Here is a 25,658-nt window from a genome sequence, read left to right as displayed (position 1 = left end):
TGTATAGGTAACGTATTTTCTATACATTACAAATTACGATACTGGTTACTCAAGGTTAAGTTCTCTGCAGGGTCATTTCAATAACTCACACCTGTTAACATGAAACACAATTTTAATATTTGGCCCTTACAAGACCTTTAACAATAGCTCAAAAATAGAGGGATGTAACGAGTCTTATTCCAATCTACCCAATGTAACTAGTTTGTTACGCAGACACCAGTTCCCCTACACTTCTTTCACCACTTTGGAAAAACGGACTACAAAGACACCTAGCGCTTCTTAAGCAGTTTCATTCATTCCATGAATAAGAAGGCACTGTAAGGGACGCGCTTCACCTTTTAGCCAGGCCTTTTTTACCCTTTTGGGGGCACAAAGCGCCCCTGCCGGCTGATTAGGGAATTCCGTAAACTTCAATCCCCTTCCTCTCTTTCTGCCCGGCCCACGAAAGCAGGAGCATCACAAAATTCCCAGCCTGGAGCTTGGGTATTACCCACCCAAGCCTAGTGACGAGCCCTCACAGCGTCGCCCGGGCTTGTAAGGTATTACCTTCGGCGTATTAACCGTATTAACCTTCGGCGGTGGGGGCCGACCTAGCGGAATCCGCCATCACGTGGCCGCAGGGGCCCAATGACGGAACCCCACGCTTTCCAGGCCGCTGCATGTGCTCACAGAGCCGGAGCTCGCGCAACGCCCCGCCCCGGCCGCACGGTGCGGCCGCATTAATCCTCCCATGAGGTCCCAGCCGCTGGGGCTGCGGGTTCCTACCGAGCGTTGTTTCCGAACTTGGCCAGGAGAGCGTTTCCAGATTGGCTTGCTCTGGAGGCGGGCTGAGGACTCATTTGAGACTAGGACCACTTCCTGAAGCGCGAGACAGGAAGTTATCTGGTATCTCTGGAGTCCCGTGGAGAAAGTACCGGCTGCCGCACTGGTGGCGGGTAGAACAGGCGGTGGGTCGGCGGACTGGCTGTTTGGTCTCGCCGCAGCTAGGGGCCCGTTTCCATCGCAGCACCACGGCCCCCTCCTCCAGCCCAGACCCCGGCGCGGCTGCCCGGGGGGCTCCTTCAGGCTCCTTGACGCCGCTCCAAGGGGCATCTACCTGGGCATCGCCAGGGCCTCCCGGCGGGCGACTGGCTCCCGCCTTCAGCACTCCGGGCCACTGTAAGAAGTGCCCTTATCAACCCGTGCCGTGTCCCTGAGCCATCGAGACCCTGGTCCAGAGCGACAGCCTTGGACCTGGGACTAGACGGATCCAAGACGCTAAGCCCTGGCCTCCTACAGACGGGGCTCTGCATCGTCTCTGATATGTCACCCACCATCTCCCACAAGGACAGCAGTCGGCAACGACGGCCAGGGACTTTTAACCACTCTCTAGATATGAAGAGCGGTCCTCTGCCGCCGGGCGCCTGGGATAATTATCCGGACTTGGTTGGCGGGGAAGGGGACAAAGAAGCTCTTCTGCGGGATATCGGCGCTAGTGACTTCTCAAAACCCCCACGGAGCTGCCGGGCGGAATTAAGCAGCATTTTGCTGTTGCTCTTTCTTTACGTGCTTCAGGGCATTCCACTGGGCCTGGCGGGAAGCATCCCACTCATTTTACAGAGCAAAAATGTTAGCTATACAGATCAAGCTTTCTTCAGTTTTGTCTTTTGGCCCTTCAGTCTCAAATTGCTCTGGGCCCCTTTGGTTGATGCGGTTTACTTTAGGAACTTCGGTCGTCGCAAATCTTGGCTTGTCCCTACACAGTATATACTGGGACTCTTCATGATATATCTCTCTACTCAAGTGGACCATTTGCTCGGAAATACAGATGGCAGAACCCCCGATGTGGTTGCTCTCACAGTGACATTCTTTTTGTTTGAATTCCTGGCAGCTACTCAGGACATCGCTGTGGATGGTTGGGCGTTAACTATGTTATCCCGGGAAAACGTGGGTTACGCTTCTACTTGCAATTCAGTGGGCCAAACAGCCGGTTACTTTTTGGGCAATGTTTTGTTTTTGGCCCTTGAATCTGCCGACTTTTGTAACAAATACTTGCGGTTTCAACCTCAACCCAGGGGAATCGTTACTCTTTCAGGTAGTGTATTTAATTTATTATGCTGTTAGGTTTATTGTACGTTTATGAATCCTTTCGACTGTGTGTAGTGTTAGAAGGAACCATTATTTAATGTACTGGAAATCATTTTATGGGAGATAATCCGAGGTAAGTTTTCTGTTCTACTAAAATGAGCTTCAGCCAGAATGATTACATTAGAGCAATCATAACTGATCAGTATTCTGAAGTGAGCAGGGAAAGGCAACCCATCCAGTAAACATTGTTGTGTCATAGCAAACAAAACTCTGAGTCTAGGGGTACCTTGGTACTTGCCTAATAATACTCAGATGCACATTTTTTAGAAGACTGGCTAGTGTGAAGACATGAGCCCAGCCTTATTTCAGAATTTTCCTTTCATTTTTTGTTAGACTGAGATTTCTAGCTCCATGTTTCCTGGTCCATTTCTACCCCTACCCTTATACCAAGAGCCCTCATCTAGCCTTCTGGTGAATGGAACAGGGTTAATTCATTCAAACATTAATGAGCAGGCTAAGTGACATGGTTCAAAGGGCCTCATATGATTAAAGCCAATTCCCGCCCACAAGAACAACTTGTGAGAGTCAAGCTTGGCATTTGCTGTTGTTGAATTACAAGATTTCATGAAGTGGGTAAGTAGAGTTCCAGAATGCACAAAACACCAGGTGAAAATGCACTGAAGCAGCAAAGTACAGGAAGATACAAGACAGTACATACAATGTTCAAAGTGCCTGAAGCAGTCATTGTGGGGCCTGATTTTGGAAAATGGTGCTGAAAGAAAGGTTGTGACCAAATTAAAGGTTGTTGACCAAATTCTTTTTTTTTTTTTTAATTTTTATTTATTTATTTATGGCTGTGTTGGGTCTTCGTTTCTGTGCGAGGGCTTTCTCTAGCTGCGGCAAGTGGGGGCCACTCTTCATCGCGGTGCGCGGGCCTCTCACTGTCGCGGCCTCTCTTGTTGTGGAGCACAGGCTCCAGATGCGCAGGCTCAGTAGCTGTGGCTCACGGGCCCAGTTACTCCGCGGCATGTGGGATCTTCCCAGATCAGGGGTCGAACCCGTATGCCCTGCATTGGTAGGCAGATTCTCAACCACTGCGCCACCAGGGAAGCCCGACCAAATTCCTTAGTTGCTGTAAGAGTTTAAAGTTTATCCCGTAGGAAATAGGGTGTAAATTATACAGATTTCCCCCTCTTTCTGCATGAGCACAACGGAAGGCCCCGTAAGGTTTTGAGGGTTTTTGTTTTGTTTTGTTTTGTTTTTTAACTTTCCTAACAACTGAGAAACAGTAAAATTACCAATATCAGGAATGACCAACACTGGGAATATAGTAGAATTCTTCATTCTGGTAGTGATCAATTTAGGTGACTGTCTCTTGAAGTTTAAACAGCTAAACTTTCTCTCATCTTCCTAGCACTAGGGGGTTCCCAATAGGGTAAATGTCAGGGCAAGGTGTGTGGTGAGGGACGTTTAAGGGCTATATCATAATATTCAGGGAAGGGAGGAAGGGATTCCCAACTGTATTACTGAAATCATATACACCCCCTCCACACCCCTACACCCTATAAGTGACCCCCTTTCTACCTCCTCAAACTGCTAGTGAGCCACTACTACTGATGAAATAATAGTTATACTTTTCCTCAGTTGGTTTACGGCCAAAAATGGTTGAGAGATACTGCTTTGCACCTAAACAGATTTGTCTCTGAGTGTTCTGGGGTCCCACTCCTGCTATATGGATAATTCTCTGCTTACAAATACTTAATGAATGCATCGTTGCTTTTTTATGTGTCTTGCTTTTCCTTTTTTACCGGGACTGTTCATATCACCAAAAAGGGCTAATAGGGTGATGTGTTACTTAACATGGGGAAGTCTCAGTAAAGAAATCAAGATTGAAGAGACTATGGAAACTAACTTACTAAGTAAATTAGAGCTTTCTCGTAAGTGTGATAAGAGTGATTAATAAAATATTCCAGAGAATGCCATTAACTGTTCCCCTATGGGAAGATCAAAATTGTGGCACTGGATTTTTATTTACACTGATTTATTATTTTGAATAGCTGTTTGTTCTGGAATTTGAACTTTGTTCTCCAGGAAATTGTAAAAATAGCTTACTTTTTAATAAGTTAAGAGTTGAGGAGTCCTGCATTTTCATTCTCCTTTGTATGACTGTACATATCACATTTATAGGTTTTTTGTTTTGGAACTTAGTATAACTAAGAGTAACCAGTGGCTTTGAGGAATTTAGAGAGCACAGAAAGAATCATGAAGGAAATACAGTTGCTTAGGTAATAAAAGAAGAGGCAAACACTGAGGCAGATGTTTACAAAATGAGGAAATTAAAAAGAGGCATAATTATTTTTTAAAATTCTGAAATATGTTCTGTGATTAGCACTTTGTTTTGAGTTACAGATACATAGAGATAGAATATATTGAGAAAGAACAGTTTTTGCCATCTAGAAAGCAGTAATCTAAATAGTAAATTTAGAACAGGAAGGAGAGGATGAAAATACAATCCCTTAGAAAGAAAACCTTGATTATGCTGAGATTGGCTTTTTGGTACCTTCAGGGATACAGAACAGTCCTTAACTCAGAGGTAGCCTTTTTTCCTCCTGCCCCCTTGGTTTTCAAGGATCTTTAGCAGCAAAAAGAGATAACCTTTTAAGCTTCAAGCAATGTGAGAATAACCCAGTAGAAAACAGAGATTAGAACATAAAGTTTTGTGCCTTGAAAAGATCATATATTTCAGTTCCTCATTGTTATTGATGAGGAAACTGATCAGGAAATTCCAACTGGCTAGTTAGAGGTAGAGATAGATATACCTACAGCTTAGGTTTCCTGACTCCTTATTTGGTGTTTTGCCTCCAGTTGGTAGGAAACTAGGAAAAACTTCAAAAAAAAAAAAAGCCTCAAAACCTGAATATAATATGTGCTGATTGGGCTTTTCTATAAGAGAAATCAGCACTCTGACTGCTGATGTCTAAAACACATCAACATGCTCCCAGAATGCCGGATGCCCAGAAGTGACAGACTAAGGGTTTCTTGTTGTTGTGTTGTTATTTTGATTTTAAAGTGACCCATGTCATTCATTTACTCAGCATTGAATGCCTGTTTGGTACTGGTCATGTGATAGGTGTTACAATTTGATGAATAAAACCTGGACATTCTCTGCTTGCAAGGAATTTATAGTCTATAGTGCAGGTTTGCAAACCAAAATGATGAGTTGGTGCAGGACTGTAGGTATTGGAGGGGACAGTGGTGACCTGAAAAACTCATTCCCTTTTAAAGGCAGGTAGCTTCATCTCCAATAAATTGTTGTCTTGTGGCAGTAGGATCCCAGGATTGCTAGATATAATATCAGGAGTATATAATATAGTATTCAGGAGAAGCTGGAAATTCCCTTTTTATTTCCTCATTTTAAAAACATTTGCTAGAATCATAAAATATGTCCTTAGGCCAGATCCAGCCTGAGAACTGGTAGTCGAGGCCTGCTCCTCTAGAAGTAGTGGTAGAGACTTCCCTGGTGGTCCAGGGGTTAAGACTTCGTGCTTCCACTGCCGGAGCGCAGGTTCGATCCCTGGTCAGGGAACTAAGATCCCATATAACACGCATGGCATGGACAAAAAAAGGGGGAAAAAAATTAGAAGCAGTGGTAACAATAATGAATAGAAGTGATTGGGATGGGAGCAGTATATTTGGGTTTTGAGACAGGGAGCAGGATAGTCTGATAGTGGAGAAGAGGGCCAAACATATTAGAGCTATGAATCTGTTTATCTATAGATAGGCCTGCACATATAGGAGTAAGTCAGAGAAAAATGAAATGCTGCTTTGAAAAAACAGATGCTCTAAGTATGAAGGTAATCAAACTGATGATAATAATAGTAAAAACATTATTTTTAAGACATTTATGCTTTGAGAGAGAGAGTGCTGAATTCTGACCACTAGACCACCAGGGAGACTCATGATATTCATGCTTTGAATTAGGAAGAGAGCAGGACCATTAATTCTGACTTAGTGACAAATTTCTTTGTCTTGCTTTCTGAAGCAGTACTCATTAATATATTTTACGTGACTAGAAATACTATTTAGAATTTGGGCAGAACTAACTGACCCATTTCTAGATCAGTTATTCTTATATAGGCTGTAATACATTCTTTAGCATCTAAATCTAGGCTTGAAACGTTCCCTTATACTCTCAAAAGATAAAACTATAGAGATAGAAAACAGATCAGTAGTTGCTAGGGGTTGTGGGTGAGAAGGTTACTATAAATAAATAGCATGAAGGAGTTTTGGGGGTGTTGAAACTGTTCTGTATCTTGATTATGGTGATAGTGATTTGAATTTATGCATGTGTTAAAATTCATAGAAATGTACACCAAAAAATTGTTTTACTGTATAATTACTTAAGATTTATAAAAATTTTAAAAAGGAATCCATTACCTTACAAGTTAATCCCTGGGTAAATGTCATACACAGTGTATGATATACAGTCCTTGAGTTTCACTCTATTTTTGCCTTGAATGGAACAAGTTCATAAATCTGGTGGATCTCACATCTCAGTATAGACAAAGGAAGAAGTGAGCTTCTTTTCAAATGTTGGGGCCCTAGTAGTAAAGTGAGATAGCTAGGAATACTGGGGCTGCTAGATTCAGGAGAGATTAAATATTAAAAACTGGAGACCATACCCCAGAAAGAAGGTTTAAAGCCTTTTTTCTTTTTAAAACAAAGCAAAGGAGAAATGGTACTGTATGCTTTCCTTGTCCAGTAAAGAACTGTAGAATAGCTTTTGTGGATGGGGTGCATAAAAGCCAATTTACAAAATACACTGTAAACCAAAAAAGTATTTGATTTTATTTGGCATATGTCTTACTCTGAATTTCACTTCTAATTTTATTGAAATTTATTTGGAGGCCAGTTGAATTAGCCTTTACTATGTAAATTTATCAACAAAACAGTCAGAACCTCACTAATTACAAGCAGTCTCCTACTTTCATTTATAGTGTTCCTGAAAACTATAATTTAATTGGAGAAAGCAAAATAGACTTACCTAATACAAGATGTTCTCCTAGAAAATTAAAAATGAAAAATAGGGACTTTTCTGGTGGCACAGCAGTTAAGAATCCGCCTGCCAAAGCAGGGACATGGGTTCAAGTCCTGGTCCGGGAAGATCCCACATGCCGTGGAGCAATTAAGTCCGTGCGCCACAACTACTGAGCCTGCGAGCCACAGCTACTGAGCCGGGCACCTAGAGCCCATGCTCTGCAACAGGAGAAGCCACTGCAATGAGAAGCCCGCGCACTGCAACGAAGAGTAGCCCCTGCTCGCCGCAATTAGAGAAAGCCCTCACACAGCAACGAAGACGCAATGCATCCAAAAATAAATAAATATTAATTTTTTTAAAAAATGAAAAATATAAAACCCCTGATTTCACCTGTTCTTTTAAATACAATTTTGGATAAATGTTGCATTTTATACATGTCCTTTTCATTCTTTTTATTATTTCATATTTTTTAATGTGGGGTTTTTATCTTAAAATGTATATATATGTATATCTTAGTATAGGAGGTCACAAATACATATTTTTGTTTTTAATTTTTATTGGGGTATAGTCGATTTACAATGTTGTGTTAGGTTTAGGTGTACAGCAAAGTGAATCTGTTATACATATATCCACTCTTTTTTAGATTCTTTTCCCACATAGGCCATGACAGAGTATTGAGTAGAGTTCCCTGTGCTATACAGTAGGTTCTTATTAGTTATCTATTTTATATATAGTAGTGTGTATGTGTCAATACAAGTATGTATTTTATATGTGAGTGTGCATGCTGAAACATTTATTAAGGATGGGGTGCATATTCAAAAAGCAAGATGTTTGTTCCGTTACAGAATTTCTATTTCTTGGTTTGCTGTTATCTAAGAAAATTTTTTTTAATTTAATTTTTTCCCTTTACTTTTATTTATTTATTTATTTATTTTTGGCTGCATTGGGTCTTCATTGCTGCATGCGGGGGCTACTCATTGCGGTGTGTGGGCTTCTCATTGCGGTGGCTTCTTTTGTTGCGGAGCATGGGCTCTAGGCGCGCTGGCTTCAGCAGTCGTGGCATGTGGACTCAGTAGTTGTGGCTCGCGGGTTCTAGAGCACAGCTTTAGTCATTGTGGCACATGGGCTTAGTTGCTCTGCAGCACGTGGGAATCTTCCCAGACCAGGGATTGAACCATGTCCCCTGCATTGGCAGGCTGATTCTTAACCACTGTGCCACCAGGGAAGTCCCTTCCCTTTACTTTTGAACACATGATAGCTGAAGTCCAATCATCATCAGTTAAGGCTACAGAATACATGATTTCAAAACACCTAAAGATTTCTTTCTTTTTAGATATTTTATATTGTCTTGTTATTTGAGACCTACATTTCTTATTCCTAGCACAGCTGTAGAACTTTTGCATTCTTAAATTTCCCATTAGTTTTAAAAAACTTTATTTAAAAATAATTATGGATTCACGGGAGGTTGCAGAGAAATGTTTAGAGAAGTTCCATGCACCCTTCCCCTAGCATCCATTGTTAAAATCTTACATAACCATAGTACAATATCAAAACCAAGAAATTGACATTGGTACAATCCATAGAGCTTATTTAGATTTCACTAGTTATACATATATTCATTTATGTGTGCGTGTGTATAGCTCTATGTAATTTTATCACATGTGTAGCTTTATATAACCTCCACCACCACTATCAAAATACTCAACTGTACCATCACCACAAGACTCTTGTGTTGCCTCTTTACAGCTATACCCATTTCCACTTCTCCATCCCTAATCCCTGGCAGCCACTAATCTGTTTTCCATCTTTATAATTATGTTATTTCAGAGATGTTAGATAAATGAAATCATGCAGTCTGTATGCTTTGGAGGTTGGCTCTTTTCACTCAGAATAATTTCTTTGAGGTTCATCCAAGTTGTTGCATGGATCAGTGATTTGTTCAGTCTTATTGCTGAGAAATATTCCATTTGTTAGACATACCACAGTATATTTTACCACTCATCCATTGAAGGCAATTTGAGTAGTTTCCAGTTTTTGGCTATTGCTATGTGAAAGTAAGTCTTCATTTCTTTCAGATAAATGCCCAAGAGTACAAATGCTCGTTTATGTTAAGTGCATTTTTACTTTTGAAAGGGACTGCCCAATTTTTTTCTGGAGTGGCTATGTCATTTTATCTTCCCACAAGCAATATGTGAGTGATCCAGTTTCTCTGCATCCTTGCCAGCATTTCATGTTACCATTATTTTTCATTTTAGCTATTCTGATGAACCCTGCATCTTCATGTGATAGTTTGGAATGCTCACGGTCAACTGTTTTATAAAAGTCTGAATTCAGCTTTCAGCTTACAAAAAGTGATTTAGGGGTGTCAGGATGTAGGTTTTACAAAAGCTGAATGCAAGAACCTCCTATCATAGCATCAGAGTAGAGATAATATCATACATGTTTAATTAAAATGGATTTTGTGCTTGGCCTGAACATATTTTAAAAAATGGAAAGAGTGATTCATTTCCATCTATTCAGTGATACAGGCCCCAGATTTAGCATGAGGTGGGAGCATTGAATCTGTTGGCCTCTCAGCTTCAGTCTTGCATCCTGGGCTGAGTTTAAGTCTAGTGTTTTGGGACAACAGGGATCTTGATAGTCAGACAGCTGCTTAATCTAGTGCTTGATTGAAGAAACCGTTTCTTCTACCCCAGAGGAGAACCTGACATTGTTGGAGTTAATGAAAAAGTATGTGATCTAAACATGGCACCTTCCTAAGGGGTTAGGAAAACTAAACACTTAGGAAGCTTTCAAAATTAGCTTTGTATTTAGTCAGTTTTTGCATTGCATGCTGTCTTTCAAAAATCTAATCCCCAAATAAGATATGACTATATTGTATTATAATCAAAACAGAATTTTCTGGGAGTGCTCCTCAGCATAGATATTTCGAGCAAATGCTTAAAAGGGAGAGACTTGTGACATAGAAGAAAATTCTGTTTCTTGCTGAGACTTAGCTGGAGACCCAGGGCCAGATACATAGTATTTCTATTTCAGTTTCTTCCATTGTGAAAGTGAGAGCAGTGGACTGACGATAGGTGTCTAAATTCTCTTCATGCTCTAACTTGTGAAGTAGAGAAAGCTGTACTGAAAGCAAGGTGAAAGGAAGGCCTGACGGTTATTTAGAACAGAAACTGAAAGTTTGTTTTCCTGCGACTTCTGAAGGACTAAAGTTCATTTCCATAGTGTGAGAGTTAGAGAGAGAACCTGGTCTGAGCCAAGGATGGTTGTATCAGACAGTGCTTCTTAATTTTTCTACCTCTTCTGATGGTGGAAGAGAATGAACCTATACCACGAAGGGTCTGGGGGCCTGGTCCAAAGCCTTGAAAGCTTGAAATTTTTTTTTTTTTTTAGTTTATTTATTTTTGGCTGTGTTGAGTCTTCGTTTCTGTGCAAGGGCTTTCTCTAGTTGTGACAAGTGGGGGCCACTCTTCATCACGGTGCGCGGGCCTCTCACTATCGCGGCCTCTCTTGTTGCGAAGCACAGGCTCCAGATGCGCAGGCTCAGTAGTTGTGGCTCACGGGCCTAGTTGCTCCGCGGCATGTGGGATCTTCCCAGACCAGGGCTCGAACCTGTGTTCCCTGCATTGGCAGGCAGATTCTCAACCACTGCGCCACCAGGGAAGCCCCTTGAAATTTTTTTGAAATCTAATGTTTTATCTTTAAAATTCATGGAAATTTTGCCTTCTCTATAATATATGTTTTTCATGAAAATGTTTCTTTCTAAGTTATTGAGTTAATGAACTGTTTATGAAGATGGACCATGTTTGGTTTGCATACCCTATGGCATACCACGATATGGGGAGATGGAGGTGGGGAGGGGGGAATACAAGTAACCAGTTCAAAGAAGTATTCTCAAGTGTCTATGTTCCAGACTTCATGATTGCAGCTGCAATAAGTACCTTTTTGTCAGGTGTATCTGTTTAGTAGGAAGAGAGCCTACTTGCAGTAGGTGTTTCTGAGCATCTGGGTAGTATAATGAAGAACATTCTTGTTTTAGAGTCAGATCTGAGTTTGAATCCCACCTCTGGCACTTCCTGGTTTGTGATTCTCTTTCACTGAGTATAAAACAGGAATAATAATGCTTGTCTTGGAGAGTGAGTTTGAGGGTTATTGCCCTGTCCTGTGTTTTGCTTTGGCATAATAGGAGCTCAGGTGCTGGCTATTATATCCTTTTTGATTACTGGTGCATTGTTACATGCTCTTAATTTTTGCACGCATTGGAGCATTAGGTAAGATCTAGTAGCCACTTCAGAATATTTAACTTGTCTTACAGGTCTTTGCACAAAATCATGTTTAAGAAACTTGAACATCAGCTCTGACATCTTGATCATACATATATACGTCACAATGCTTTTGCAGATAAAATATATAAATCAGAATCAACCAAAATGTTAGTAATGAAATATTTAGATTATTCTTGCTAATAATATCTTTACAGTGGTTGGTATATCAGACTATGGATGTTCTGTAGGATCCAAACAGTATTAATAAACAATAGCCAATAGTCTAATAATAGTATTTATGGTAATTGCATTCATAAATCTTAATATATTTTCTGGCAGTGGCTAAGCCTCTCTGAGCTATTACTTCATTCTTCAGTCTCTGTGAGCAATGGAAAGCCTTTGAATGAGGGCTCTGAATGACCTATTGTCACTACTTTCTTCTTTCTTGTGTACTGTTATCTTACCCTCAAAGCACAAAGAAATTAGAAATAATCTTATCTGCAAACAATACTGAGACCTGTTTAACTTGTTCTTAATCTTATTTCCCTTGGTACTGGTATCAAGGAGTTTAAATTCAGATGAAGATTTTGTTCATTAAAATTGGGAGAATAGGGAATTCCCTGGCGGTCCAGTGGTTAGGACTCCACGCTTCCACTGCAGGGGGCACGGGTTTAATCCCTGGTCGGTCGGGGAGCTAAGATCCTGCAATCCTTGTGGCGCAGCCAAAAAAAAAAAAATTGGGAATGTATACTAAGCAAATTAAAAAATTTCTTTGCTGAAAGTAGTATATAACTGAAAACTTTTAATTTTCACTTAACATTTTTAAAAAATTTATTATTTTTATTTATTTATTTTTGGCTGTGTTGGGTCTTCGTTGCTGCGCACAGGCTTTCTCTAGTTATGTCGAGCGGGGTCTACTCTTTGTCGCGGTGCACGGGCTTCTCATTGTGGTGGCTTCTCTCATTGTGGAGCACGGGCTCTAGGCCCCCGGGCTTCAGTAGTTGTGGCACGTGGGCTCAGTCGTTGTGGCTCGCGGGCTCTAGAGCGCAGGCTCAGTAGTTGTGGCGCATGGGCTTAGTTGCTCCACGGCATGTGGGATCTTCCTGGACCAGGGCTCGAACCCGTGTCCCCTGCATTGGCAGGCAGATTCTTAACCACTGTGCCACCAGGGAAACCCCTTAACATTTTTATAGAGACCATTAATTGAAATTTCTGGTGACAGTGAAAGTGTTTTTCAGGATTTCTTAAAGAGCCAGTTTAAACCAAATAATGAACAAAAACTTCCTCAATGAGAGTAATATTGTAGATGAAATTCTGTAAACAAGTCATTATTTGTCACATTTCACAGATGAAATTAAGAATGTAAAAATAGTGAACATTAGCCTCACTTATAAGAATAATCTTAAATTGTTGTTCGTTCCTTTTGAATCAGAGTCCAAAACACTATATTAACATAAACCGGAAATTATGTTATCATGTTATTTTAATGAACTTTAATCATAAGATTTGTATTTATTAGTGCATTTTAAAATGGATACCTTTGCATTTAGGAATGTTTCCTGTTTCTCTTCTGATATCTGAAATTAATTTCAGATCCTCCTCGACTCTTCATGGGGTTATGTCCTGATAAATCCAGCATAAGTTGAAAATATCATCAGTCAAAAATGCGTTTAATACAGCTAACATACCAAACATCATAGCTTAGCCTTGCCTACCTTAAACATGCTCAGAACACTTATATTAGCTCACAGTGAGGCAAAATTATCGAACACAAGGCCTATTTTATAGTAAAGTGTTGAATATCATGTAATTTATTGAATACTGTACTGAAAGCTGTGGCTTTCTGGTGCTGCCCAGCATCATGACAGAGGATCATACTGAGTATCGCTAGCCTGGGAAAAGACCAAAATTCAAAATTCGAAGTACAGTTTCTACCGAATGCGTATCGCTTTCACACCATCATAAAATTGAAAAATCTCAAGTGAGGCCTTCATAAGTCGGGGACCATCTGTATAAATTTCATATTATGGAGAAAAGAATTCACCTCAGAATACACATTTCGGTATGTGTTTGAAGCAGTTTAGCTTCTTTAATTTGCAAAATTTGAATAGCAGAGCCTTGTTTTTGGTTAGGCTTGTGGAGACTACACAATTAGCCAATTCTAATAGATTCTTAATTCAACATTAATTTTAAAAAGTCTGTATATAGGCACTGTGAAATAATGGAAGGAGTATGAATCTCAAATTCAGAAGATTTAGGTTAAAGTTCTGCCTGTTAATAATTTGACCTTTGGCAAAGGTTGAAATATTCTGAGCTTTTCCTTGTCTCTGCATAGTAATAATGCCTACTTTGCCTGTCTCACGTGTTTACTACAAAAATCAAATGAAATAACTTATAAGAAAGGAACATTTAAATACTAAGGTGAATTTGGTCTATGCATGAGGGAAGTTGATCTAAATGAATGACGCTCTCTGCCTCCATCATAAGTGAGAGTTAAGCCGTAGTGACCCAGCACAGCAGCCGAGCAAGACTGAATACAGAGGGAAACCCTGACTCAAGAATGGTCGACGTTTTTTTGGAAAAAGATGACTAGGCTTCATGAACAGTCAGTTATGCTGCATGAGCAATAAAATAAAAAGCAAACACATTTAAAACTGAATATGATTTTAGAGTGTTAGGGCTAGAAAACATCTGGGATTTTCTAGGGAGCTCTTATTTTACAGATGAAGAAACTGAGGGTTATCCACTAAGTTTTGGGTTTTTTAAAATAAATTTTATTAGAATAATGAAAAATAATACATGCGGATAACCATAGGATACACACACAGGAATTTAAAGGTAAATTTTATACTTTTCAATATGAAACAAAGTACATATCTCATGGAGATATATTTCTAGAAATGCCATGAAACAATAGAGTAATAGTCTTGAAAATGAAAAGTATAGGAACATATTATAGGAATTACTAAATAATAAAAAGGTTCAACTCCATTACATGTAGCATAAAATACAGGTATTGGAGAAAGTTTTATAGAGACAAAATAAGATGCATTTCTTAGGGTGGTTAAGGAGACACAGGTTTTTGAAATCAGTTGTATGAGGCACTGACTTAAAATGTAACATCAGGCAATGTAACCTCTCAGCCTGTTTCTTCATCTGAAGATTGGGGCTAGTAATAACTTCCCCTGTTGTATTATTGTAGTAAAGGAAATGATATATGTAAGATGCTTAGCACATTTATGGCACGTGGTATGCACTCAAGAAATGGTGCCTCTATTATTACTATTATTTTTAGCTGTTATGCAGAATCTTCCAGGACATTATTCACTCCCTCCGCTTAATTTGTTTGCAATAAGGGCTAATGGCCCAGCCATCTTTCACTGAAACAACCCAAATAGTACTCTTCATGTGTCTTTTTTGTGCATCTACAAGTATGAGAAAATTACTTATGTATCATAGTATTGAAAGAGAGGGTTATTCTTAAACAGATTAAAAACAGTTTAAAAACAAAAGGCAGAAAATCTAATGTAAATGATCATCTGTTTGTTGCTTAAGTTGTCGAAATTTAATAAAGAGCTGAAATGGTTTAAGTGCTTAAGAAGTATGACTGATGGATCTTACGGGATATGAAAATCATCTCCTGCCCTTAAGCAGTTTCCTTGAATAAAATAACACAGCAGGTGTCACAGTTTGGTAACTTTTATTTCATTCAACCCACTAAACCCTTTCCTTTTTCCTTGTTAAGTATCACTGTCTATTCTGGGTCTATGTAATTATGTTTAACAGAGACAGGACTGTCTTATTCATCTGCTGTGCCTCATCTGGTGCCTTGAACGTGACAAGCCCTATGTGTTTTGTTTTTTTTTTTAACAGATTTTAGTTGAGGAAAAGTTGTGTACAGAATTATTTAGTATCAATGAAGATATGTTATTTCAAAGGTTAATTATAGATTTAAAACATTTTAAATTTCAGACTTCCTTTTCTTCTGGGGAACTGTATTTTTGATAACAACGACTTTAGTTGCCCTTCTGAAAAAAGAACACAAAGAAATATCAGTAGGAAAAGAAGAAACCCAAGGGATCACAGATACTTACAAGCTGCTTTTTGCAATTATAAAAATGCCTGCAGTTCTGACATTTTGCCTTCTGATTCTAACTGCAAAGGTAAGAGATTTATAAAGCAAATTCCCCATTCTGTTAAAATTACCAATATCATGGAATACTTCTGTTGCCTTTTCATAAGTCCCTTTCCACTAATTTTAGAATTTAACAATAAAAACTAGTATACTTTGTTTATTAAATGTGTTTTAAAAGGTGTGATGATAGCAAATCGACCATAACTTCAAAGTAAGCTAAATGTCTTAAGATCTTGAAAAAAATTATGCCAATTTGAAGTACTTCTAATAAATGTGAGTTTTTAAATGAATGATATTAATGCTTGGAATGGAAATGAATACCTTAAAAAAATAATAGCTCTCTACTGTTAGAATGAGTATATACTTAATGTCAGAGGTGTTAAAATTATTTACTTAGAATGTAATTTACAAAGATTTGGAAATGTATGAGTATTAGAAGTCCATTTAAAAATCAATTGAATTATTTTAAAACGTTAGAAGGAAATATACTATCAAATAAAGGGGGGTTTTGGTGACTTTAAGAATTCTGTGTTTTCTGTATTAAGATGTCTTAATTTTATAGTTCTGAAACATTTTAAAGAGATTATGTTAGAAGAAAGGTAAGTATATTTTGTTATAGTGAACTATTGCTAGTATTGGAATTAATATCCTAAAATATAAAATCAGTTATAGGATTTTCATATTATATTTAAACCTATCTACATAAACACTTTCACAGCTATCTTTTGATAACCCTAAAGTAAAAATTACAGCCTCATTGTTTTGAAGTACTGAGTTTTTTCTCCTCTCTAAGGATAAAGAGGGTTAAATTTTAAGGAAATGTTAGGAAGGTTTAAACTTAAGGTTCAACTTTAGAAAATGCTAAAAGGTTCAAGGAAGATAATAGTATTATCTAATTATATCATTTAGAGATAACCATTGGTAACATTTTTGGTATATTTCCCTCCAGCCTCCTTTTTTCCCCTATGTATGTATGTGTGTGCATGCACATGTGTGTACATAAACTTGACATATATAATTAATACATTAATTATAATTAAGAATTAATATTAATATATTTATATACACACAAATACTTCAAAAGTGGAATTGGATCATACTGTGTAGAATTTTTTATTTTGTTATTGTCTTCTTATTCCATATTCTTGTATCATTAAATAATATTTTATAATATACTTTTTAATAGCTATAAATTGTCACAGTATATAAATTTGCCATAATGTACTCATTTTTCTATTGTTGTATATTTAATTTGCCATGTGTTTTAATTATAAAAATGCACTAGTGAATATTTTTGTGTGTAACTCTTTGGTGTTCTGAATATTTCCTTCCAATAGATTCTTAAATGAGCAATTAATGGATCCGTGAATATGATTGTTAAATTGGTTTTTAAAAGATTTTAATAATAAATTATACTGTCACCAGCAATGTATACGGAGTTGCTTCAAATACAGAGTCTAGAATCCCATGTTCCCCCTGTGGAGTAAACCTCACCAAAAATAACATCTCTCCTAAGTTTTAACACCATAGATTAGTTTTCCCTGCTTTTGAGTTTTATATAAATGGAGTATCCAGTATGTATTCTTATGTCTAGCTCTTGTACTCTTTCACTCAACATCATATTTGTATAATTTATCCATATTGTTATTTATAGCAATAGTTTGTTCATCTCATTGCTTATAGTATTCCATTGTATGAATATGCCACAATTTATCCATTCTATCAACAAATGTTTAGGTTATTTCTACTTTTGGACTATTATTAATAGTGCTTCTATGAACTTTCGTGTAAATTACTTTTGGGGAACATAGGTGAACATTTCTGATGGGTAAATACCTGGGAGTAGAATTGCTGGTCATTAAGAAAAGCATAGTATATACTGCCAAACAGTTTTCCAAAGTGATTGTTCCAATTTTCTCTACCACCAGCACTGTAAGGGAGTTCTAATCACTACGCAGCCTTGAAACCACATGTATCGTCTTTTCAATTTCAGCCTTTCTGGTGGGTGTGTAGTGGCATCTCATTATAGTTATAATTTGCATTTCCCTGATGACTAAAGAAGTTGAGCATCTTCTCGTATGATTATTGGCCATTTGAATATCCAGAGTTACCCTTCTTTCTAAATTTGTAGAATTTTTATTTTTTATATATCCTGGATATGAGTTTTTTTGTTAGATATGTGTATTACAAATATCTCCTGTACCACTTTTAAGACAGAGTAAATGTTGAAGTCAGTTTTTATATCTAATGTTTACAAAGAGAATGTGTTAAGTATCAGTGAAATTCTTTTCTGGACTTAAATGAAATATCTCTGACCTTTAATTTTTTATGTGAAATTTGCTCTTTGGCTCCATTCCGAGAAGTTAAAGTATTTAAAAGTATTCAAAGTAATATTTATCATTAAAAAAATTTTTTTTAATTTGTATATTTTCACACTTACTGAAAATTTACTTGTATAGTTGAAAGAATGTCCATATATGTTTATCAAAATTCTGTGATTGTTAACATTTAGCTCCACTTTCTTTATTCTGTAAATTGTGCTATTTTACATACTTCTTATGAAGTATTTGGGAGTAGTTTGTACATATCGTGTCCCTTTATCCATAAATACCTTAAATATGTATCTCCTGAAAACAAGGACTTTCTCTTACAAAGCCACAACTTAATAAAAAATCAGGAAATTTAAATTGATATAGTACTATTTTCTAATCACAGTGCATATCCAGATTTCACCAGTTGTCCCCAGAGCAGCCTTTATAACTTTATTTTTTCCTGGTCAGGGATCCAGTTCAGAATCACACATTGCATTTATTTAGTATGAGCCTTTCTTTGTCCTTCATGACCTGAACACTTTTTAAAAAAATTTTTATTATTTTATTTTATTGGCATATAGTTGATTTACAATGTTTTGTTTCAGGTGTACAGCAGAGTAATTCAGTTATACATATACAATATATTTATTCTTTTTTAGATTCTTTTCTCATATAGGTAGAGTAGAATATTGAGTAGAGTTCCCTGTGCTATATAATAGGTCCTTGTTGGTTATCTACTTTATACTTAGTAGTGTGTGGTGACCTGGACACTTTCAAAGAAGACAGACCAGTTATTCTGTAGAATGGCCTTCCATTTATGTTTGTCTAATGTTTCTTCATGTTTAGGTTCGTGCTGTGTATATATGTCAGAAATGTCACAGAAATAATGCTGTGACATCTTCAGGGAATTATATCAGGAGCCATATCATGTCCCTTTATCCATTAATTATTGTTGTTAACCTTGATTACCTCGTTAATCCATTGCAAAGTTACTATTTTTCCTTTTGTAATTAAAAACTAATTTGTGGGGAAATACTTTGAGGCTATCTAAATATCTTATTTCACCTCAAACTTTTACCCATTACTTTTAGCATTCTTATTTGTTTTTGTTGTTTTTAAGAACTAATCTAACTATACCTTTTCTTACCCCTCATTTAACTCAACCTCTTAGATATAATGTTTTCTCAGAATTAATTTTGAAAAGCTAGATGACTTTTTGGAAATTTTGTTGTCAGTCAGAAATCATCAAAAATGTGTATGGTTTGTGGCAATGATGGTTCATTTTAACCAGATTTATTTGAAATCAAAGGCTTTTCTTTTAAACTTAAAATATACAAATCAGTAGGTTTGGACTTGGACACTGTTTATTGTAAGATACAGAACTTTTTGAAATGGAAATTTAGTTGTAATTAAAATTACAGTTCCTAAGAGTGCTGAATTTTCACTTGTTTTTACTTCATATTGTTAGTAGACCATAAGGGCAAAGTGTGCCTCCGTAACTTGATTGTTGTACCAGATATAATAATATGATACTTACTTGTAACTGGCATGGGTCAATAATGAGACTGAGGTTCTTAAATTACTTACATATGCTTGGAGGAAAATATTTCCTAAGTCACAAATTAAAATATTTTTTTGTTTTTATATTGCAGATTGGTTTTTCAGCAGCAGATGCAGTAACAGGACTGAAATTGGTAGAAGAGGGAGTACCCAAAGAACATTTAGCCTTATTGGCAGTTCCAATGGTTCCTTTGCAAATAATATTGCCTCTGATTATCAGCAAATATACTGCAGGTCCCCAGCCACTAAACATATTTTACAAAGCCATGCCCTACAGGTAAAAATGAAATGAAACCTTACTAAATAAGAGAGGTTAAATGAGGAGCAGTCATCAGTATCACTAATATCTGTGTATAGAGTGTATATGGAAAAAGGCTTGAAAAACATTTTTAACTTCAGTATCATTTATATGCACTTTTATCTCTTTTTAACTTCCTAACAGGTTTTAGATACAGGCTTCTTTCATATGGTAGGCACACAGATTTCTGTTTTTGTTTCTGTTTTTTAACCTAAAATGGAAGTCAGCTCCACCTTTCTTTCTTTTTCTATAGATTATTGCTTGGATTAGAATATGCTCTACTGGTCTGGTGGACTCCTAAAGTAGAACATCAAGGGGGATTCCCTATATATTACTATATTATAGTGCTGCTCAGTTATGCGTTACATCAGGTAAGCTTGCCATGGTTTTTCCCAGGGAATAAACTGTCTTATGTAAAATAAAGAAGAAGTTCTTCTACAATTGCCTTAAAATAATGATAATAAATTTTAAGATTTAAGCATGAATCTGTTTCTGAAGAAATTATTTGACAGTGAACTTTAAACCTTGTGGATTTTTTTAAAAAATATTTTTATTTTTGGGGTTTTATTTTAATGAGTTTTATTCATGGAAAGAGAGTTTCTTCTTCATTCACTTCATTTTTTTTTCTTTTGTTCATTCTACAAATATTTGTTACATTTCAGGATTTATTCCAAAGTTAGTTAGGAATTCTACCCTTGCTAAGTATCCCTCAGTTCATCCCTAGATTTGGATTCTTTCCTTCTTCTAGTCCCTATATTTTCTTTTTTCTGAAAGTATTGAGAAATAATGACAGCTTCTAGATTATAGGTCCCAGGTTTTTGGTTTAGATTCTGTATTAAATTTTCTTTCTTTCTTTCTTTCTTTCTTTCTTTCTTTCTTTCTTTCTTTCTTTCTTTCTTTCTTTCTTTCTTTCTTTCTTTCATTTCTCTCTCTCTCTTTCTTTCTATCTCTCTCTCTCTCTTTCTATCTCTCTCTCTCTCTCTCTTTCCTTCCTTTCCTTCCTTGCCTTCCTTTCTTCCCTCCCTGACCTGCGATTGAACCCGGGCCCTTGGCAGAAAAGCATGGAGTCTTAACCACTGGACCACCAGGGAATTCCCTGTATTAAAAATTATGACTTACTCTTTGTGGTTTTGGAAGCTGCGTGTTAATCTGCTTTTTTTTCTTTATTAAATATGTTTGTAATCCACAAAAGAACTGATCTCCACTTTTCCATAGTCTCACCCAAGCTGCTGTTGCAGAATGGGTTTTTCTTTCCCTGGGAATAAATGGTTCAAATAAATGGCAGATGCCCAGTAGTAACCTTTGGGACTCAGTTGCAGTTATTGCTAATGTGTGTTTCAGATTCACTTTGGATTTTTCTATAGTACCTAGTTTAAACTCTTTGAAAATTATATTTACCAACTCCTCACTGTTTTTAACTGAAACCTAAAAATATGGCTACCAGGTAACCTCAATAATTTTTTGCATACATTTATATCATTTAGGAGAATTCTGTAGTGGATCATGTCTGACTAGCTGTATGTAAAAACATTGAGGCTAAGGTGTCAAATATAATTTTTTTTCTGTTTTGCACATAGTTAATGCTAGGTGCCAAATTGAAGTTAAAAGAAGTAGTTTAGCTTAGTAATGCTTCACTTCTTGAGTAAGTAAAGAAAAATATGATGTAGTTGTCCAAAAATCATTTGTTTGGCTTTGGATTTCATTAGAGAATTTTCCAAAGTGTAGTCATCGAAACTCAGAAAACCAGATAGATGCTTTGTGGTAAAAAAAATTACAAGGCCAAGTAAATTTGAGAAATGATACCTGACATAACCCCTCTTTATGTAGCATCTTAATCATTCCTTTAGCAAATATTAAGTGAATACACCTATTCCATGCCAGGAACCATTGTAAGTACTTAAATAAAAGCGTGACTAAATCATGCCAGAATCCCTGCCCTTAAGGAGTTTATATTCTAAAGGCTTTCAGGAGGCCTACAGTCTAATTTTGTATAATTTAGTGTTTCTCAGTCTTATTTGACTTTGGAACTCCTTTTTCTATGAACATCCCATGGAACAGTATTCAAAGGAATTCTATTTTAGAAACATGGGTTGTTTTCATGTTCCTAAATGAAGGGTTAATTCTTGCCTCTTAAGCACTTTTTGCCTCTCAAGGAGATTTTTCTCTTCAGTTTGTCACATAAATTTTGAATTATATATAAGAAAATTATATACATATAATTATATATTCATATTCCCTTTGAATATTTGAGTGCTTCTATGTATAATACATATATACTATACACACATATGATATATTTAGGTATAGTATAAATATAGTGTTTTGCTTATTACTATATGGATCCTTCATTACTACCTCATCTGTCATTCTCAGCTGAGCCTTCCTTGACTACTTGTGATGAAATTAATCTCCCATATATTTAGGCCCTGATATCACAATGTATGTACTTCTTTTTTCAATACTTACCACATTTCATCATAATTATTTATTCCCTATTTTCCCAGCTTAGAATAAATTCTTCAAGGGCACAGAGGGACTGTGTCTTATTCATCTTTATATTGCCATGACCAGACGTAAAGCCTGGCTTGTAGTAGGTGCTCAATAAATGTTTGTTGATGGAGATTAATAAGGGTCATGAAAATTAATTTTCCGGTTTATGCTTTCAATGTTCTTAATTTAGACCATAGCTTTTTAAAGTCTAATTGTACTGAAGGTGTTTTACATTTTCCCTGTAGGTTACATTGTATAGCATGTATGTTTCCATAATGGCTTTCAATGCGAAGGTTAGTGATCCACTTATTGGCGGAACATATATGACCCTTTTAAATACTGTGTCCAACCTGGGAGGAAACTGGCCTTCTACAGTAGCTCTTTGGCTGGTAGATCCCCTCACAGTGAAAGAGTGTGTAGGAGCATCAAACCAGAATTGCCGAACACATGATGCTGTTGAGGTAAGTATGTTGCAATTTTAGATAATGCTAAGGTAATATTAAGATATTAATTTCCTCGTTTTTGCCTCTAGGAGTACTACATCTTTTTAAAATCGTATCTGCCCATAGTTTCTAATAGTTTTTTCTTTCCCATCATAACTGAGGGTATAAACACACTCACATCAGTAAGTGAAGCTCACTTGAAGTTGCTTCTCAGCAAGGGAGGAGCAGTCTCTCTCTCCTTCACCTTGTGTACCATTGTCCTTATACACTAGGCATTTAATAAATGCATGATTAATAGCTAAGGTATATAATGATAGAAGAAGGAAAATTCCATTGGCTATTCATATAACAAATGGAGGTAAAACTGAATGGTTAGTAGTTTGTTGATAAATTATTTCAAAGTAACATAAACCCACTTCTAGAATAAATTCCTTGGAAATTTCCTCACATTTCCAAATATGAAAAGCTGTATCTTGAAAATGAATATTGTTTACAGCAAGAGCTGAAAATTGTTTTTAATACTGTTAGTAGCATTAGAGAGATTAAGATACATTAACTTGTTTTGTCACTTGGAGTGAATGAAATGTTTTAACAAAAGTATATTTTGATTAATCCTTTAAATCACAAAGTAGAAACATGTAAATTGCTGAATACTTACATTTTGAAATTGTGGAGTATTTATTGATATTATAATTTTATTTTTACAGCTTTGCAAAAAACTCGGTGGCTCATGTGTTACAGCACTGGACGGTTATTATGTGGAGTCCATTATTTGTGTTTTTATTGGATTTGGTTGGTGGTTCTTTCTTGGTCCAAAACTTAAAAAGTTACAGGATGAAGGACCATCTTCATGGAAGTGCAAAAGGAGCAAGTAATGCATTCACTACTGGACATTCTAGAAAGGTAACTCTAGTTTAGTTTTAACTCAGAGAGTTACGATAATCAGTGTACAGGAGTATAAAATATTATTTTAAACAGGAAATTATTAATATAAAATGCCAAATGGTTAAAAATATAGGGACCTCTCTGTATATTTAAATATACTTTTCCTTGCCTTGTCAATGTATTTAAAGTTTACTTAAGGTCAGGAAATTGGTACTAAAACAACTTTTCTGATCTTGTTATTTGATTTATGTCTTTTTAATTTACTGACCAAAGCATGTTTTAAGCTGCAATGCAGTAGTCATGGGCGGTAACCATGCAGTCAAGTATTGTTATCAGTACCTATCATTGAGCTATATTAAAATGTTTGGTAAAATATATTAAATGGAACAGAGCTTGATATTCAGGTACTAACTACAACTAGTTTGGCCTTGTTGGCAGTTCAATCTTATTTTGAATTGCAAATTGGTTAAATTTTATCTGGAATTTCTTGAGAAGAGAATATAAACTACTGAAATACCATTTTAGTTTTAATTTTTCTGACCATAACCACATTGTGCTAATGAATCTGTGTTAAAAAGACTATTTTAAATGTATTTCCTGCTTTTGTAAGCATTAAAGATTTATAGGAAGATTATTCAAACTATTTTTTATAAAATGAAAACTATGACTTTTAATTTATTTGTTCCCCTCCCCCTTCCCCCCTTTTGGAAGATATTTTGATTCCTTGTTAATTTTACCCTAAAGCTTACATATGGTTTTTTGTCATAAGTGCTTCATGGCACATGGACAGCTCACAAGTGGTTCAAATTTAATGTTGTATGTATGTTCATGGCAAAGTTTTGAAAATAAAAATTAAATGTTTTTCTTCAAGTAGTTTTCTTTTTATTATTGAGAGAAAAACAGTAAAACTTACTGATTAAGAAAAATTTAAATGAATAATAGTGTAATTTTAGAAACTGTTTTGAAGAGAGAGACAAAGACATTTTGTGCCTTTGACAAATTATGTGTTGGAAAAAGATTTCTTAATTAAGCACTGTCCTAATGAGAAAAGCTCTCACAATTATACGGAATCAGGTACTATGTTTCCTATTATTAAAACACAACCTTCTGTTTGTAAACTATAGTTTCTAGTGGAGAGTTGCTATCCCAGGAGAATTAAGCTTTTGAGTACTTTAGCAATTTCCAACATATTATGTGTACCTGGTAATAAGGTTCTTTGCATATTTTGTGTTGTATGGTACTCGGACTCTTTAGAGATTACATAAAGCCTTCAAAAGTTAGAGAAAAAGAGATATTAAGTTGACTTTTTTTTTTTAACATCTTTATTAGAGTATAATTGCTTTACAATGGTGTGTTAGTTTCTGCTTTATAACAAAGTGAATCAGTTATACATGTGTCCCCATATCAGTTGACTCTTATTTAATAATTATTATCTTTGTGGGAAAATACATACTAATGTTTGATTTTGTTAATTTTATAACATAGGTTGAATTTTAGAGTGGGGTTTTTATAAGTAATGGAGGATAAAATGGGTGGGAGAAAATGGCACTCAGCATCTGAAGAAAGATAGCGGCAGTGGCTTCTAGAACTCGTGCATTGCCATTGGAAACCCTGTGTTGGGCATCGCTGTCAGATCCTGAAGAATCACCTGGAAAATCGTCCTAGAGACATACCAAACCATAGACTACAGTACTTTGTCATGTGTGTTGTCCTTTGTCATGTATTATAATCAAAATGTTTACTTGAATAAAGAAAACCCACTAACTCTCATATGTGAAATGTATTTTGATTTTTAACTTCTGGATTAAGAAGCTCACGTTGCCATAATTACCTTTATCTTTTCCCCATATTATTACAAATTATACATACTTTCAAACGTACTTTAAGTTTATAAATCATTGATGACTTGAAGTTTTAAAATGTATTTTAAGCCTTAACTGTAAGGTGAAAGCCATTCTATTAATTGCACTTGCTCTAGAAATGAACACTTGCTTTGAATTGTAGTCATTTGGTTATTTGGATACATGCTTGTAAGGTTTGCCAAAAAATGACTTGTTAATATCAATGTTGCATACACTGATCACTGATGGCATCTTATAAATGATCTACCTGAAAGTGAGGATCTGTTTGTTGTAAATCTGCTAGAAAATACTGCCTATTTTTGT

At 36.3% G+C, this 25,658-nt stretch overlaps 1 protein-coding gene across 3 annotated transcripts; it reads left to right on the top strand.

The window, feature by feature from the left end:
* The first annotated feature begins 803 nt into the window (after positions 1-803).
* Positions 804-25,263, top strand: SLC33A1 (solute carrier family 33 member 1). 3 transcript variants are annotated; one of them, XM_036851064.1, is made up of 7 exons: positions 813-2,074; positions 15,343-15,533; positions 19,470-19,654; positions 19,929-20,046; positions 22,411-22,626; positions 23,316-23,511; positions 24,979-25,263. In XM_036851064.1, exons 1-6 carry the CDS (start codon positions 1,303-1,305, stop codon positions 23,481-23,483), a joined length of 1,650 nt encoding a protein of 549 aa, XP_036706959.1. In that variant the 5' UTR covers positions 813-1,302; the 3' UTR covers positions 23,484-23,511; positions 24,979-25,263. The 3 variants fall into 3 exon arrangements, with proteins under 3 accessions (XP_036706960.1, XP_036706959.1, XP_036706958.1); XM_036851063.1 differs by having other exon boundaries at positions 23,316-25,263; XM_036851065.1 differs by lacking the exons at positions 15,343-15,533; positions 19,929-20,046 and having other exon boundaries at positions 804-2,074; positions 23,316-25,263.
* Positions 25,264-25,658: the final 395 nt, after the last annotated feature.

This window comes from Balaenoptera musculus, chromosome 4 (genome assembly GCF_009873245.2).
Source record: "Balaenoptera musculus isolate JJ_BM4_2016_0621 chromosome 4, mBalMus1.pri.v3, whole genome shotgun sequence".
NCBI classification, from domain to species: Eukaryota; Metazoa; Chordata; class Mammalia; order Artiodactyla; family Balaenopteridae; genus Balaenoptera; species Balaenoptera musculus.
This window is presented reverse-complemented; position numbering and strand designations above follow the sequence as displayed.